The sequence below is a fragment of the Onychostoma macrolepis genome, chromosome 08 (assembly GCF_012432095.1).
Source record: "Onychostoma macrolepis isolate SWU-2019 chromosome 08, ASM1243209v1, whole genome shotgun sequence".
Classification (NCBI taxonomy): domain Eukaryota; kingdom Metazoa; phylum Chordata; class Actinopteri; order Cypriniformes; family Cyprinidae; genus Onychostoma; species Onychostoma macrolepis.
In genome coordinates, this window is record NC_081162.1 from 7,427,769 (window position 1) to 7,441,746 (window position 13,978).

At 34.0% G+C, this 13,978-nt stretch overlaps 1 protein-coding gene across 2 annotated transcripts in view; it reads right to left on the bottom strand.

Moving 5' to 3' along the window:
• Positions 1-34: 34 nt before the first annotated feature.
• si:dkey-220o5.5 (actin filament-associated protein 1-like 2) overlaps positions 35-13,978 on the bottom strand; it is a 42,374-nt gene continuing 28,430 nt past the window's right edge. For both annotated transcript variants that reach the window (XM_058783718.1, XM_058783717.1), the window contains exons 7-15: positions 13,520-13,612; positions 13,085-13,178; positions 9,625-9,839; positions 8,599-8,702; positions 8,302-8,425; positions 6,943-7,033; positions 4,228-4,397; positions 2,035-2,145; positions 35-962 (exon numbers count right to left, since the gene is read on the bottom strand). In XM_058783718.1, coding sequence (XP_058639701.1) covers positions 936-962; positions 2,035-2,145; positions 4,228-4,397; positions 6,943-7,033; positions 8,302-8,425; positions 8,599-8,702; positions 9,625-9,839; positions 13,085-13,178; positions 13,520-13,612 — 1,029 coding nt within the window. In that variant the 3' untranslated portion in view covers positions 35-935. The remainder of the gene's footprint in view (positions 963-2,034; positions 2,146-4,227; positions 4,398-6,942; positions 7,034-8,301; positions 8,426-8,598; positions 8,703-9,624; positions 9,840-13,084; positions 13,179-13,519; positions 13,613-13,978) is intronic.

The window sequence follows — 13,978 nt, forward strand, 5'->3', positions numbered from 1 at the left end:
AGATTCATAGACACAGAAATGATGCTTTATCCAGCATTACTTTGTTTATTGTAGAAATATGTTCATCAGTGGTGTTTTGGTTCTCCACAGTTATCTTTTGTACAGCAATATTAGGCCATCCTGTCTTAACCAAGCTACCAAACTATACAGAAACAAAACCCTTCCCTGAAGTGGGATCAATACCAGCAAAATCTCTTCAGCTGTAAAGACAAAGCTTCATAAAAAACATGGATAAAAAACACGGTTAAGGCACATTATTAGAAAAGCTCGACACATAATATACTGTATGTGCATTGGATTGAAAAGTACAAATGTTGATAAATTACCACAGATTTGTGAGTCTTGTGAAAATAAAAGTAAGAAAGAGGTAATTACTCTTCAATAATCAATAATCAGTTAGCGATACGCATATCCTGTCTTTTCTTCACACTGACGATTCCTGATTTTGACCATGACGATGCCTTCCTGACAAACCGCAAACACAGTTTAGGTCGGGTTCAAAACAGTGCAAAGTGATTTACATAAGGATAAATACTGTGCTATGATGATAAACATAAAACTCCACTTTATTTAAATGTGCCACTGTCTAGACATAGAGTTGTTCAATACCTGAAATGTTGGTGTCAAAGTTATCTTTAATTTCTGAAGAAATGTACATCAGCATCATCTCAAAAGACATTTACTCCAATTGTAAAATGTTTTGCAGTTGCTCCCTAACAATCATGCAACTCGATGAACGTTTGCATACTGACAGATTATGCTGGTAAAGAGTTTGTTTGGTCAGTTACTTTCTTAAAAGTACCATGAACCCCAAAAATGAACACAAACTTTACAAATCCAAACCACTGCATGATCCACATGCTTGGAAAGAATATTATTTTCAGTGCAATATTATATTGACAATATGAGGGGGATGTGAGAGTCTTCTCTTGATGTCAATCTGAAGCTTTGGTTTCCCACTCCTACAAACACAAACAGAAAGCGGTTAAGGGTCAATGTAGTTTTAGTTAACTATTATATAGTATGATCATTTTTATAAATATTTTATACATTTATAAATATACACATTTTTCAGTTGTAATTATAACTAGCTTAATTTTTTATATATATTTTTAAGTGGGGTTTTTTTCAGTTTGTGATTTTAGTGCTTCAACATGCCAGTGTTTTTTGCCAATTTATTTATTAAAAAGCAATTTGCTAAACTTCATCATTACAAATGTGTAATTATAAATATATTTAAATACATGACATACGTTTCAATAGAAATTACATTTAAAGTATATTTTAGTTTCTTCTACTAAAACTTCTAATTTTTACAAGGTTTCTGCAAGTTTCAAGACTTTTTAAAAGACATTAAATTAAATTACCGATTAAAGGAATAAAGGGGACGAAATGTATCATTATATTCTCTAAATGTAAATTTCTAAAGAAAACACAATGAATTCTTTAATCAAAGCAAAAAGGAAACATGAAAAGAAATCTTGTTTTTTGAGAAATGTATTAAAATGTAGTGAAAAAAAGACCAAAATCTGCCAGTGGGGTCAGAAAAGTCTTAGATCTAAGGGAAGACAAGTTTTTATTCCCCACTGACAGATGTTTTAAGCATAAACTCAATTAATTACTTTTGTTTAATTTCTCAAAGAACAAGACTAAATGTATGTAATTACGTAAATTTATCTCAATTTAAGGATTTAAAAAAAAAAAATGTATTGGAAAACAAGTTAAAAATGCGGTCAATGATATTCATTTGATGCAGTGAATGCAATATTTATTGGCATACCTTTATGAATTTAAGACTTTGGCGATTTAAGAGCTTTTTAAGACATTTTACTTTGCATTTTTATTATTTTACTTCACCTTTATTTCAGTTGACAAAAATATTTTAATAATTTATTTAACAATAATGACCCTGGGTGACATTTACTGATGAAAATGAAGTGTTATAAATTCATCTACTGAGTCAGCTGGAAACCCAAAACAATCATAAACTCATGAGGTGGTCTGTGCATTGTGCTCACGCTGAAGGACTCTTACCTTCTTCCTCTGGAAGACCCTGCCATGCTCGATAAACAGGGCAGAAGGGGCTTTCTTCAGGGTGCTTTTTGCTGAGGCAGTTCTTCTCAAGAGTGGGGTCAGAAAGCCCCCCTTTGAGAGACAGAAAAACAGAGGTGAGTGTGTGTTTTGCACATTTCCTTTTAAAGGATGAAATGGTGAAATATCCTGAATGACTCAAACAAGAGTCACAGTCACTTCTAAAAACATTTCCAAAGTCATCAGACTGCTCCAGTGAGTCCACTCATCTTTGCTTGATGAAGTAGGATGTAATGGTGGTTGAAAGAGCTCTTATCTGAGCGTTATTCTCTGCTCCTCTGGGAGGAAGTGGCTCCCAATCCAACCCACTGTAATTACTGAACTCACAACGACGGCAGCAACAACCGACAAACAAAGCACCAAACAATAACCAAAAAAGTAGCCAAAAATCTTTCAGTTTCGAACAAAAAGCTGAAATGTGACACTAAACAACCCCTGACAGTAGCCCAAAATCAGATCCCATCTTTGTCTCATGTAATTGATCTTGCAAATCCATATTAGCTTGTTGCAGTTACAATCCAAACAACAGGTGGCAGTGTAATAATAAAAGTTCAGTCATTTACTGACACCCAACTACCACTTTAAACTGTTCCTATCAGCCCTTTCAAAAAATACTATTACCACGTTTTTGTTTTGTTTTGTTTTTTTTGACCATGTACCAAGTTTAGATACCGTGGTTTTTGAACATTACCTTGGTGCAAAAGGGTTCTGTGGAAGCGCCATGATACAGTGATGGTAATGCCATCATATCAGGGTCATTAGTTAATCTTATATTATTTCAGCTAGTTGCTAAGGCAAAATATTTAGTTTAACTACTAAAACTAAAATAAAAAAGTAATAAAAACTACATAGATACACTCTAAAAAATGCATTTTTTATATTTTTTACCCAGGTGCTGGGTAGTTTTTAATGCTAGGTTATTTTTTTCTACCCAACCGCTGAGTTGAGCCTGTCTCCAACGAAACAACCCAGCTGCTGAGTTATATTTTATTTATAAAGTCATTACTGTGCTGTAAATTATATTATTCTACGCAAGGCAACATAAGGACAAGGTGTCAGCTGCATCAGCAATGGTCGCTTCGAGTGATGGAAACGCCTTTGCCTTGCATAACATTCATTTTTATTCGTTATAATGTTAAAATATGTTCTCTAATTTCAGTACTGTTTGTTTTTGGGCAGGTTTTGGAGTCAGTCACGCCATCTCTCCGCTACGAGTGAAACGTGAGGCCGCGGTCTAAAGTTCGCAGTTTTGGCGACACACTGGCACGAGAATTAGCACTATTTCTGTAAAAAGTGATTACAAAGAACAGTTGAATACACTTAAATTAAAATGATACTTTTAAATGTTAATTTTTAATGTTAAATGCTTGTTGAATGAGTTTAAATGTATGTAATATTGTACACTATGCTGCATTCACCCAAATAAATTCAATTTGTCTTGTATTTTGTCCATGTGTTCCTGCTTAATAATAAATGTTCATCTTTTGATTATAGCTGTTGCCTCTAGTAATTCTGTGTGTGATTTTGTAATAGTTGAACCCAGCATGTTGGGTAAAAGCATTAACCCGACCAGCTGGGTCAAAATAACCCAGCATGTGTTCGGTCCAATATATTTACCCAGTGCTGGGTTGCCAGTGTATATTTAAAAACGAAGAAAAATTGACAAAAGCACACAAAATTATTAAAACTTTAACTAAAATTAAAATGGAAAATATACAAATTAAAAACTAAATCAAAACATTTATAATGACTAAAAGTATCTCATTGATACTAAAATAACACTGCATCATACTTTGAAATATTCCATGAATTTACTCCAAGAAAAACAAGGTACTACTATGGTAAAAAAAAAGCGGCAGTACCTTGGTTCTGTTTGGTACTTTTTTGTAAGTGTGGAACCACCATTGTACTTTTGAAGTACCTTGGAGTACCAAATACCATAATGCATGAATATGGTAATCAGCTGGAAACCCAAAACAATCATAAACTCATGAGGTGGTCTGTGCATTGTGCTCACGCTGAAGGATCATTCAGTATGTTTATACAATATCAAAGTACCATGGTATTAGAATCATTGTACCATGGCACTGGCGCAGGGCTTTTTTTGTAGGGGAAGTATGAATCGGAGGTTGTTACCTGTGCTCGTTCAGTGCAGAAAGCGAGGGAGCGTCTGAAAGAGTTCCGTTTAGCTGGCTTCGTCCCCACGCTCACGAGGTTGACCTCTGACCCTGCTCGCAACTGCACACGTCTCTTTCCTGTCAGGTCCAGCTTCTGCACACCCCTCTCAATCTCAAACATTTTCGTACCTAAAAACATAAACACACACACACGATATACACTACCAATCACCTAAGATTAATGTTTTTGAAAGAAGTCTCTTATATTTTCACCGATGCTGCATTTATTTGATCAAAAATACAGTAAAAACAGTCATATTGTGAAATATTATTACAATTTAAAAGAAATGTTTTCTATTGTAATATATTTAAAATTGTAATTTATTCCTATGATCAAAGCTGAATTTTCAGCATCATTACTTCAGTCTTCAGTGTCACATGATCCTTCAGAAATCATTCTGATATGCTGATTTGCTGCTTAAAAAACATTTATTAGTATTATCAATGTCTTATTATTATTTTTAGGATTTTTAAAAAAATGTATTTGAATAGAAATGTTTTTTTTAACATGATTAAAGTCTTTACTGTCACTTTTGATCTTTTTATTTTTTTGTATATAAACCAACCACTAATATAAACAATATGAACAGGGTCAGTAAAGAGCTTGAACTTTAACTTGTGAGCGGAAAATTTTAATTGTGCGTAGTTTCTAACTAAGCTGTAATTTTGTGTTATTCCACCACAGAATGCTTTTAATCACTATACATAATTTGAAATGTGGTGGAAATGACAATGCGTGGAAATCTTCAAGCCTTTCAGAGAAATAAACAGAATTCCCCTCTGATGCATGTGTGTCCACTGTTGCAAATTGTTAACAGGCGAATTAAACTAGTTTGAGTATGAAAGGTGTTTTAAGAGTGTTTATTTTCTAAAAGGTGGTGTATTATTTTTCAGAGTTTCGTGGATGTTTATTCATTTTCTTTTAATCTCTTCCCTGAGTAGAGCATGTTCTGGAAAGTTGGGTTCAAAAACAAAACATGATATTCTCATGGTTTTGACTGAAGAATCTTAGAGGATATGTGTGTGTGTGAGAGTGTGTGTGCGTGTGTACGCCACAATGCTACATCCCTGCACTGCGACCAAAACCACACGGGAGAGAAAAGCGCCAGCCGCCGCTGATCCCTACCAAAATGGGAGCACTGGAGTGTGGCCTTCCTCTGCTGAGACAGTCCAGAAACACAAAGAGTCTAAACCTCACCTCACATGCCCTGTAGTACACAAGACTATAAAACACACTGACGTTTTCTAAACACGGCTCATACACTAGCATTCAAAAGTGGTTTTTACAGAAATGATTACAGCAAGGATGCATTAAATCTACAGTATAGACATTTATAAAGTTAGAAAAGATTCTTTTAAACTTTCTATTCGTCACAATATCCTGAAAAAATGTATCTGTTTCATCAAAAATATAACCAGCACAACTGCATTCAATATTGATAGTAATAATAATTGTTTCTTGAGTAGCAAATCATCATATTAGAAGGATTTCTGAAGGATCATGTGACACTGAAGATGTGTGATGATGCTGAAAATTACATTTTTGTAACGATTACAATTTTTCACAATATTACTGTTTTTACTGTATTTTTGACCAAATAAATGCAGCCTTGGTGAGCATAAGAGACGTCTTTCATTAAAGTATCTTACCGACCCCAAACATTTAAATAGTTGTGTATGTCGACTGCACTGGATTTCCCTCCTAAACTCATTTCCGCAGTTAAAATGCAATTCTTTAAATGCTCTACTGACGATACCTGGCCACTTCTTAATCGTTAAATGTCATTTTGCATGCCACTTTGTGGTAAACGATTCCATGATAAATACAATCAAATCACATTTGACCATCATCACACATGCTTGACACAGCACCATAAACAGGTCTATAATCATAATCAAATACATTAAAGTCAATAGAAACACTACATCGTGTCAATTTGTGTAAGAAAACATTAGAGCATCTAAACATTCTATAACATTATAGTGAATTATTTAGGTCACGCTGACCTTATTTGGAAAATAAAACATGTGAAAAGGCACGTGGGCAAAAAATGATGCTCTGGGATGTTATGCAAATCCATAAACCAAGAGCATGGAAAGTTCGCTTTGAGCTCCGGCACTAGCCACTATATAATTATTTAGCACTGTTCAAATTAAAAGCAGATGCCTCTGAATTGTCAAGTATTTGCCGTAGCTGAGGGAGCGATGGTTAGGAAAGCCGTATGTATGTCTTAATCATATGTTTTGTGCTCAAGAGGGAAATAGGCTTATGTTTGGTCACAGGACCAGCCTGTCCTATGGGCCATATAGGTGGTCACCCAAGGCCTGTGAGGTGGTCTATAAATGTAGATTACAACTTCCACCAACCATTTGCATCTCTCATTTTATTGACCAAATGCATTACTGTATTCCCAAAGATTTTATGAGAGAATAATGAGCTGGAAAGACTGATGATGCTGATCTGAGGTTAGATGGATAAAAAATTCCCATGAAAGTAAAAGTGACTTTTACAACCAAATTGGTGACAGAGTGAGTGGGACCAGGCAATGAGGGCAGAAAATGGGATAAAATGAGAGAGAACTATAAATGTACAGTATATTTTGATCTTAATGCGTTTCCTTTCTTTAAAAAGTGCAACTCAGGATTAGCGACTGGGGTAATATGACTGACTCACTGTGGTTGCTGAAGATTTCATTATTGCTGTAGTTGGCAGAATCCTTGGATGACACCAATTCTCCGTTTCCACCAGAGTAGGGTTTCTCAAACTGAAAAATGGATGGAACAGATGTATAAGTTATAAGTAATGCTAGTTTGTCAGAGTAGCAGTGAAAGATGACTGTCCATGAATTCAAAACAAATCAACATTGACTCTATTTACAGTAATAGAATCGTACTGTATCCCTACTGTGAACAATTAATCCACGCATGTATTTTAAAAAATTCACTAAAATGTGATCATTTGCTCTGAAACCTTTTTCATTTTTGGCTGATGTCACTAAGCTCTTTTATTTTTCAACCCCTGACTCACCTTCAGTCTCAAATATTGTCATGTTATGGCTGATAACCACCAAATGACAGGTTTTAAAATTCTATTCTATTTTGTTGAAATAAATAATAGTAAAAAAAAGTGCTTCAAGTGAATTTAGGCATTGTAACATTATAATGTGCAGCATGAAATATTAATTTTGAGATTTGCTAAGATTACATTTAACAGTGTAGTGTTTTTTTAAATATTTACTGAATTAGATGATAGTAAATGTAATCCAAATGTAAAAATATAGAGCAATGTGCATCATAATTAAATATAAAGTATCAGCTAATACATATCTAATATTGACTGATACTGCTAATTAAAAAAATGTAATATTTATTATGTAATAGATATACTATGTTTCATGATTTTTTCTCTTATGCCCACTTAGGCTGCAATTTTCTGATAAAATATATATACACTAAAATAGTAATATTATGAAATATCATTACAATTTAAAATAACTGTTTTCTATTTAAATATATTTTAAAATATAATTTAAAGCTGACATTTCAGCATCATTACTGAGTCTTCAGTGTCGCGTGATCCTTCAGAAATCATTCTAATATGCTGATTTGCTGCTCAGGAAACATTTCTGATTAATATCAATGATAAAAACAGTTGTGCTCCTTAATATTTTTGTGGAAACCGCGATATTAATGATTAGAAAGATTAATTAAAATGTCAAAAGAACATCATTTATTTTAAATAGCACTTTTTGTGGAAAAAATGTATTTTCTGTTCAAAATATTCAAATTAATGCATCCTCGCTGAATAAAAGTATTAATTTCTTAAACAAAACCCCAACCCAATAATGTACAATCAAATTTAAAGATAAATGCCTCAAAGCATTGCAATATGGCCTAAGTAAATAATGACTATATTGTCACTAAACTGCAAACTGAGCAGCTTGCTCAAATCATAGAATAATATTGTATATATGCATATTATATAAAATATGCACTTTACGCCTACACCCCCAACCCCCATGCTGGGCCATACCATGTGCTCCAGTATGGATGAGTTCGAATAGATGGGCTGCGGGTGGACTGATGGACCACACAGCTGCTGAAAGGGGTCGTCCATGTACATGTTTGAGGTGGGAAACCTGCGGCTTTTCAGACCACTGAGGAACAGAGGAAACAGAAGAATGGAAAGAGGATGCGGAAAGAATGCGAATACTTCTGTGAGTGAGTGTGTGTGTGTGTAGTTCAGTGATTCATGCTCGGTTCATATGGAATGCTGGCAGCAGACAGACAGACAGACAGCATGTGAATGTGAGTGTGTGTGTGTGTGTACCTCAGTGACTCGTGGCTGGTGTGTTGATATGGAGAACCAGCTGCAGTTGAACTCCCATCCTGCAGGAGCTGAACCCACTGCTCTTTATCGTCTGCACAACTCGCCTGCACATTCACACACAAACAATAACTACTACAGTCATTCAAAATATAGTGACAACAGGTCAACATGATAATAAATAAAAACAAACTGCATTTACTTCACTTTTTACAATAAGGGCAAGGATATTTATGAGCACTGTTGCAGTACTACAGTACAGTGATGGTATCAGATGATGATACTGTGGCATTTTCATATATAATGCACAAATGAACATAGTACCACCAGGGATATTATAGTTAATTAAAAATAAAACAATAAAAAGCATTTTGCAACTTGATATAAAAATGTACTGAAATAAAATATACATATGAAAAAAAAACTTTTATTTATTATTTTATTTCAGCTAGTTGCCAAAACATTTCTCATTTTTATTTAGTTTAACTTGTTGTACTAAAATAACTAAAACTAAAATTAATAAAACTACACACAACAATTACTAAATCTCTAAATAAATTAAAATGAAAACAGAATATGAAAATAAACAAGAAAATATAATAAAAACCAATAGTATCTCAATGATATTTAACACTAAAATTAAAAGACTGAAAATATAAAATAAAAGCTCATTCAATATTAATAAATATAATAATAATTTATAAATACAAATATTAATAAAAATAATAATAGTATAAAACAATAATACTTTTATATATAATAAATAACATTAATATTAAAATAAATAAATAATATAAAAAAATCACGCTGTTCCTACTGTACACTGAAAAAATAGTAACGTCTTAATCCTAATCATCTAAACATCCCTGAACCAACCTATATACAAATTAATTTCAAAACTAAAACAAAAACAAAACTATTTTTATAGCTTAAATCAGGTAGAAATAACTCTTTAAGGTAATAACTGCAGGTGTAGCTTTTCTAAATCACATCACATAAGTGACTGAGGTAAGCAGATCATCACCGTACCTCTAGCACAGCCACCTGGTCCCCGTGCTGTGTGATGGTAATGCGGTACGCATGTGCTGTATCCGGGCCGGGTCGCACCTCGCTCCCTCTGAGCTGAACCATGTACTGAGGGGTCTCTTCTGATGCCTCGTCCCGATACATCTTCAGGACCCCGTCCTCCACCCGACACCACAGACTCTGCCACTGAAAGTTCATCAGCACGTTCAGGAAGCCGGCTGAGGACAGCGACACAGAAGCGTTCACATGCCTGACAGTAATCTGTGCGCACGGTATATTTGTGTGTAGCTTATTACATTTCATATTGCAACCTTGTTGAGATGGTGTGTTTAAAGTTGCAGTGTTTCATTTTTGTTTTGTTCAAATACTTTCTACTATTTCAGCCAAAATCAGAGACAACTATAAGTAACTAAGAAGAATACTAAGAAATGTATTAGTGTTAATATACTTCTTTTACACTTGAGCTTCGGTCTAGTTTTTAATAAATCAAAGATATATTTAACAATATTACACTTAACAAGTATACAGAAAAAAAGTACATTTGGCCTATGACTTTTCTTTTAACTAAGATGCACTTAAGTATAATTAAATGTTCTAAGTATGCTTGGCTTGTGGTTGTTTGTACGTACACATTGCACTTAACCCGCACAGAAACACAGAAACACTTGATTGATTTTATTGATAATTCTTTCACAGTGTTAGAGTATTGTATATTTATACTGGCTTCTCTTAAAAGCCATTACTAGAATCAATAAATTTTAAATCTCATCACAAAACATCACACCAAACAGCAAATGGAGCAAGTAATTTATAAATCATAGGTATAAATCCACTGGTAGTGTAAACTGAAAGTCTAGTTGAAATACAGTTAATGGCATATTGAATGTATAAAAATTAATACCTAAATAGTAACTTAAAAGTTAAGTTACTTATAAGTTACTTAAAGTGCATAAATAATAAAATCATTACATAAAGTATACGTGAAAAAAATATACTTGAACTTTAGTTTACATAATAAAATTAACTTATTATAGCTAATTTATTATACAGAAGTATACATATTTTTTGTAAGGGTTTGTATAGTGTGCATAGTGCATTTCATATTGGCTTAAACATTATGTGTTTAGGGTGGTGCTATCTGCTCATCGACCAATTACAAACAATGTTTTCAAACCTTTTAAACTACCTACTTACACTATCTACCCAAAACATTTTAAACCTTCTACTTTTGTAATTCAGTTTAGTGATGATAGTGCTGCAGAAATTCCACATTTCAGCTTAAAACAAAGTTCGGTGAGTCGGTAATCAAAGTAAACTCGTGCAAACATATAAATAAACAAATAAACTTGTTTGAAGGATTCCTTTCAAGTTGTTTGTGGAAACACATAAAGTAGACATCTACACATGTCTCTAATCAGCGAGCGCACGTTTTCAATAACAAAACATCTAAACATTACTCAGCGAGTTGTAAGATGTAGCCACTTCTAAGTTTCAACTAAACTTTTGATCTCCTCCAAAATCTCATTCGCTTACTTCTTTCATAAAAGAAATAGCTGCTTTCCTGCTTTATAAACAAATACATGCTCTTCTTCCATAAATGCTGAGCCGCTATCAAAAAGTTCACCCATATATTTACAAACCAAACTTCTGAGGTCATTGCTGTGGTTGTCACCCCGGTGTCAAAGGTGACAATCAAATCTCACAGGAATCTATCCACAGACAATGGCACAGTGTGGAAAACACCCAGCCTGTGTCCTGTGCGGCACGCAGTGAATTTAGCCCCTAATGAATAACACCAAAACACTAGCGAGTGAACAATGCCACAGTTGTATTAATAGCAGTGCTAGCACAGATGTAATGTATGCAGACCTTCTCCACATATGGGTTATAAAGCATATGCTGTTAGTACAGGTCTTTAATTAGAAACAGCATTAGGTTACAGAATGACAACAAAGAACTGTGGGAAATACAGACATTAAACAGTCAATGAAATCAAAACTGACCCTATTTACATTCTTAAAATTTGTTTCTGGTTTTATGGTGAATGATTCATCTCTCTCTCTCTCTTCCTTCGGTGAATGATTCATCACTGCAATTTATTCAAAACTAAAAAATATTGCCTTCATAATTTATTATCAAAATGCAATGAATCACAACCTTGGTTGGCTGGTGTGCTTAATGGAAGTGGTTTGGATGCACAATTGAAATAACCTGATTAACCAGATCCCCCTCTGAAACAAAAAATATAAGTTTTTGTTTACATAATTTATGTGTGTGTACTGTTTATATTTATTATGTATATATAAAAACATACACATGCATGTATATATATTTCAGAAAAATGTTATGTTTATATATTTAATATATTTATATGTAATATAAATTATGTGAATATAAATATACGTTAATACATGTAAATATTTTCAAAATATATACTGTGTGTGTGTGTGTTTATATATACATATTACATACACACAAATATGTAAACAAAAACTTTTATTTTGGATGCGATTAATCGTGATTCATTGTTTGACAGCACTATTTCATTTATGTCAAGATGGTCCACATGCATTACTGTGAAGGTGAGAAACTGCAACATGCAATATGGCAGAATAGGTCCCACCTTCTACATGAAAGAGCCAATCAACAATTGTTAAAGTCATTGCATCACTGCAGCTGCCATCAGAAGCTCCGACTGCTACAGACAGGGTTGCCAAGTCTGCGGTTGTACCACAGAATAGGGCTACTTTAACACTGTTGATGCGGTTTGCTTTTGAAGTCCGCTGGTTAAAGCCATCTCCACAGAATGCAATTTCGATGGAGCGGACCCCCGACGGAGGGGAAAACCATGGAAAAAACATGATTGGGCTAGTTTTAATTAGCAGTTGGACTGGTTTTGTTTAAATAATATTGCATAATATTTACTAAAATAATTAGAAACATGAACATTTTTCAATTAAAAAACATGTACTTGATGAAAAAATCTGTAAAAATAAACAGATTTATACTTTAGATGGCAACTTAAAATGCAAAAAAGTAGCCTAATCCTATTATGGAGTTTTTAAAAATAGATAAAGAATTTAAAACATAAAAAAGGGAAGTAAACAGTCACCAGCAGGGAACTTGAAATGTGCTCTGCTGCTGCATTTTTGCAGTTTGGGGAGGTTTGCAAATGTTTAATGGGTATTTAAAAACTTGTTTAAATGATATAAATGCTTTTCATCATCCAATCTGTTCCTGATGGATAAAAGTCATGCCATGCATTTACTTCAACTTACATTTTTTAGCTTTCATTGAGACGACAGTGGAAAGAGGACAGGAAATAATATAGAAAAGAGGAGGGACCGGGATCTAGAAACGACATCAGCAAGACTCAAACCCACATTTCTGACATGAGCACCACAACTCAATACCTAACCACTACAAACTCCTTTGTTTTGCAAATGCAAGTGTGTCTGCTCACCTAGGTCTTTATCTTTGATTTCCACACTGCTAACTGCAGATGGAAGACTTGAGATTTTCTCTTCATCCGAGTCCGTATGGAGAACAGTACTTGACTACGTGGAGAAAAAGAGACTTTCTTACTAAATGACATTAGCACAGAATGTTCTCAAGCACAGGTAAGTCATTCCTTTTTCTACAAATTGGCTTAAGACAGAACACAAGACTTTGCTAATCAGTTTAGTACATGGCTCAGGCCAGCAGAAGATTCATGAAAGAGACTCTGTGGAATAGATGTGAGGGAAAGGTCTGGAGATGATTAAGCACCAAGCTAATTCAGTAACATCTCATTCAGAGAAATGAAGTTATGCTGTTACTCTCTTGCTGTGTCCATCACATTGATAATGTTGTTAACACAGATAGCATAAACTGGCATGGTGTCAGTAGCGTGATTTACCCTGCAAGAGTCCAGCCTCTCGCTCCTCAGGATGGACAAGGAGCTTTGGGATTCAGGCTCGTAATAAGAGGAGCCGCTCACTTCTTCTATAATCTACAAATGGAACATACAAAAACAAAAAAAACATGTCAGGTTAGTTATAATGTGTTAAAAGTCTGCATGAAATGAAAATTCACCCATCCAATTTCTAAATGCATGTTATGCATGTTATTGTAAACAATAGCACATCTGTGCAGTTTTCATTTTTAAAAAAGTTTTGAGATCACGTTCATCTGCCTCCGCTTTAGAATACAATGCCCACATCTCAACATCCAATCAACAATCGATGCACAGAACCAAGTCCTGTCCTACATTTAGTCTTTTTCAGTAATTCATCACACTAATGTACATCACAATAAGTAATAAAGTCAGTACTTGTGTTTCATTGCAGCTTTAAGTTAAATATAAGTCTGTGTTTAG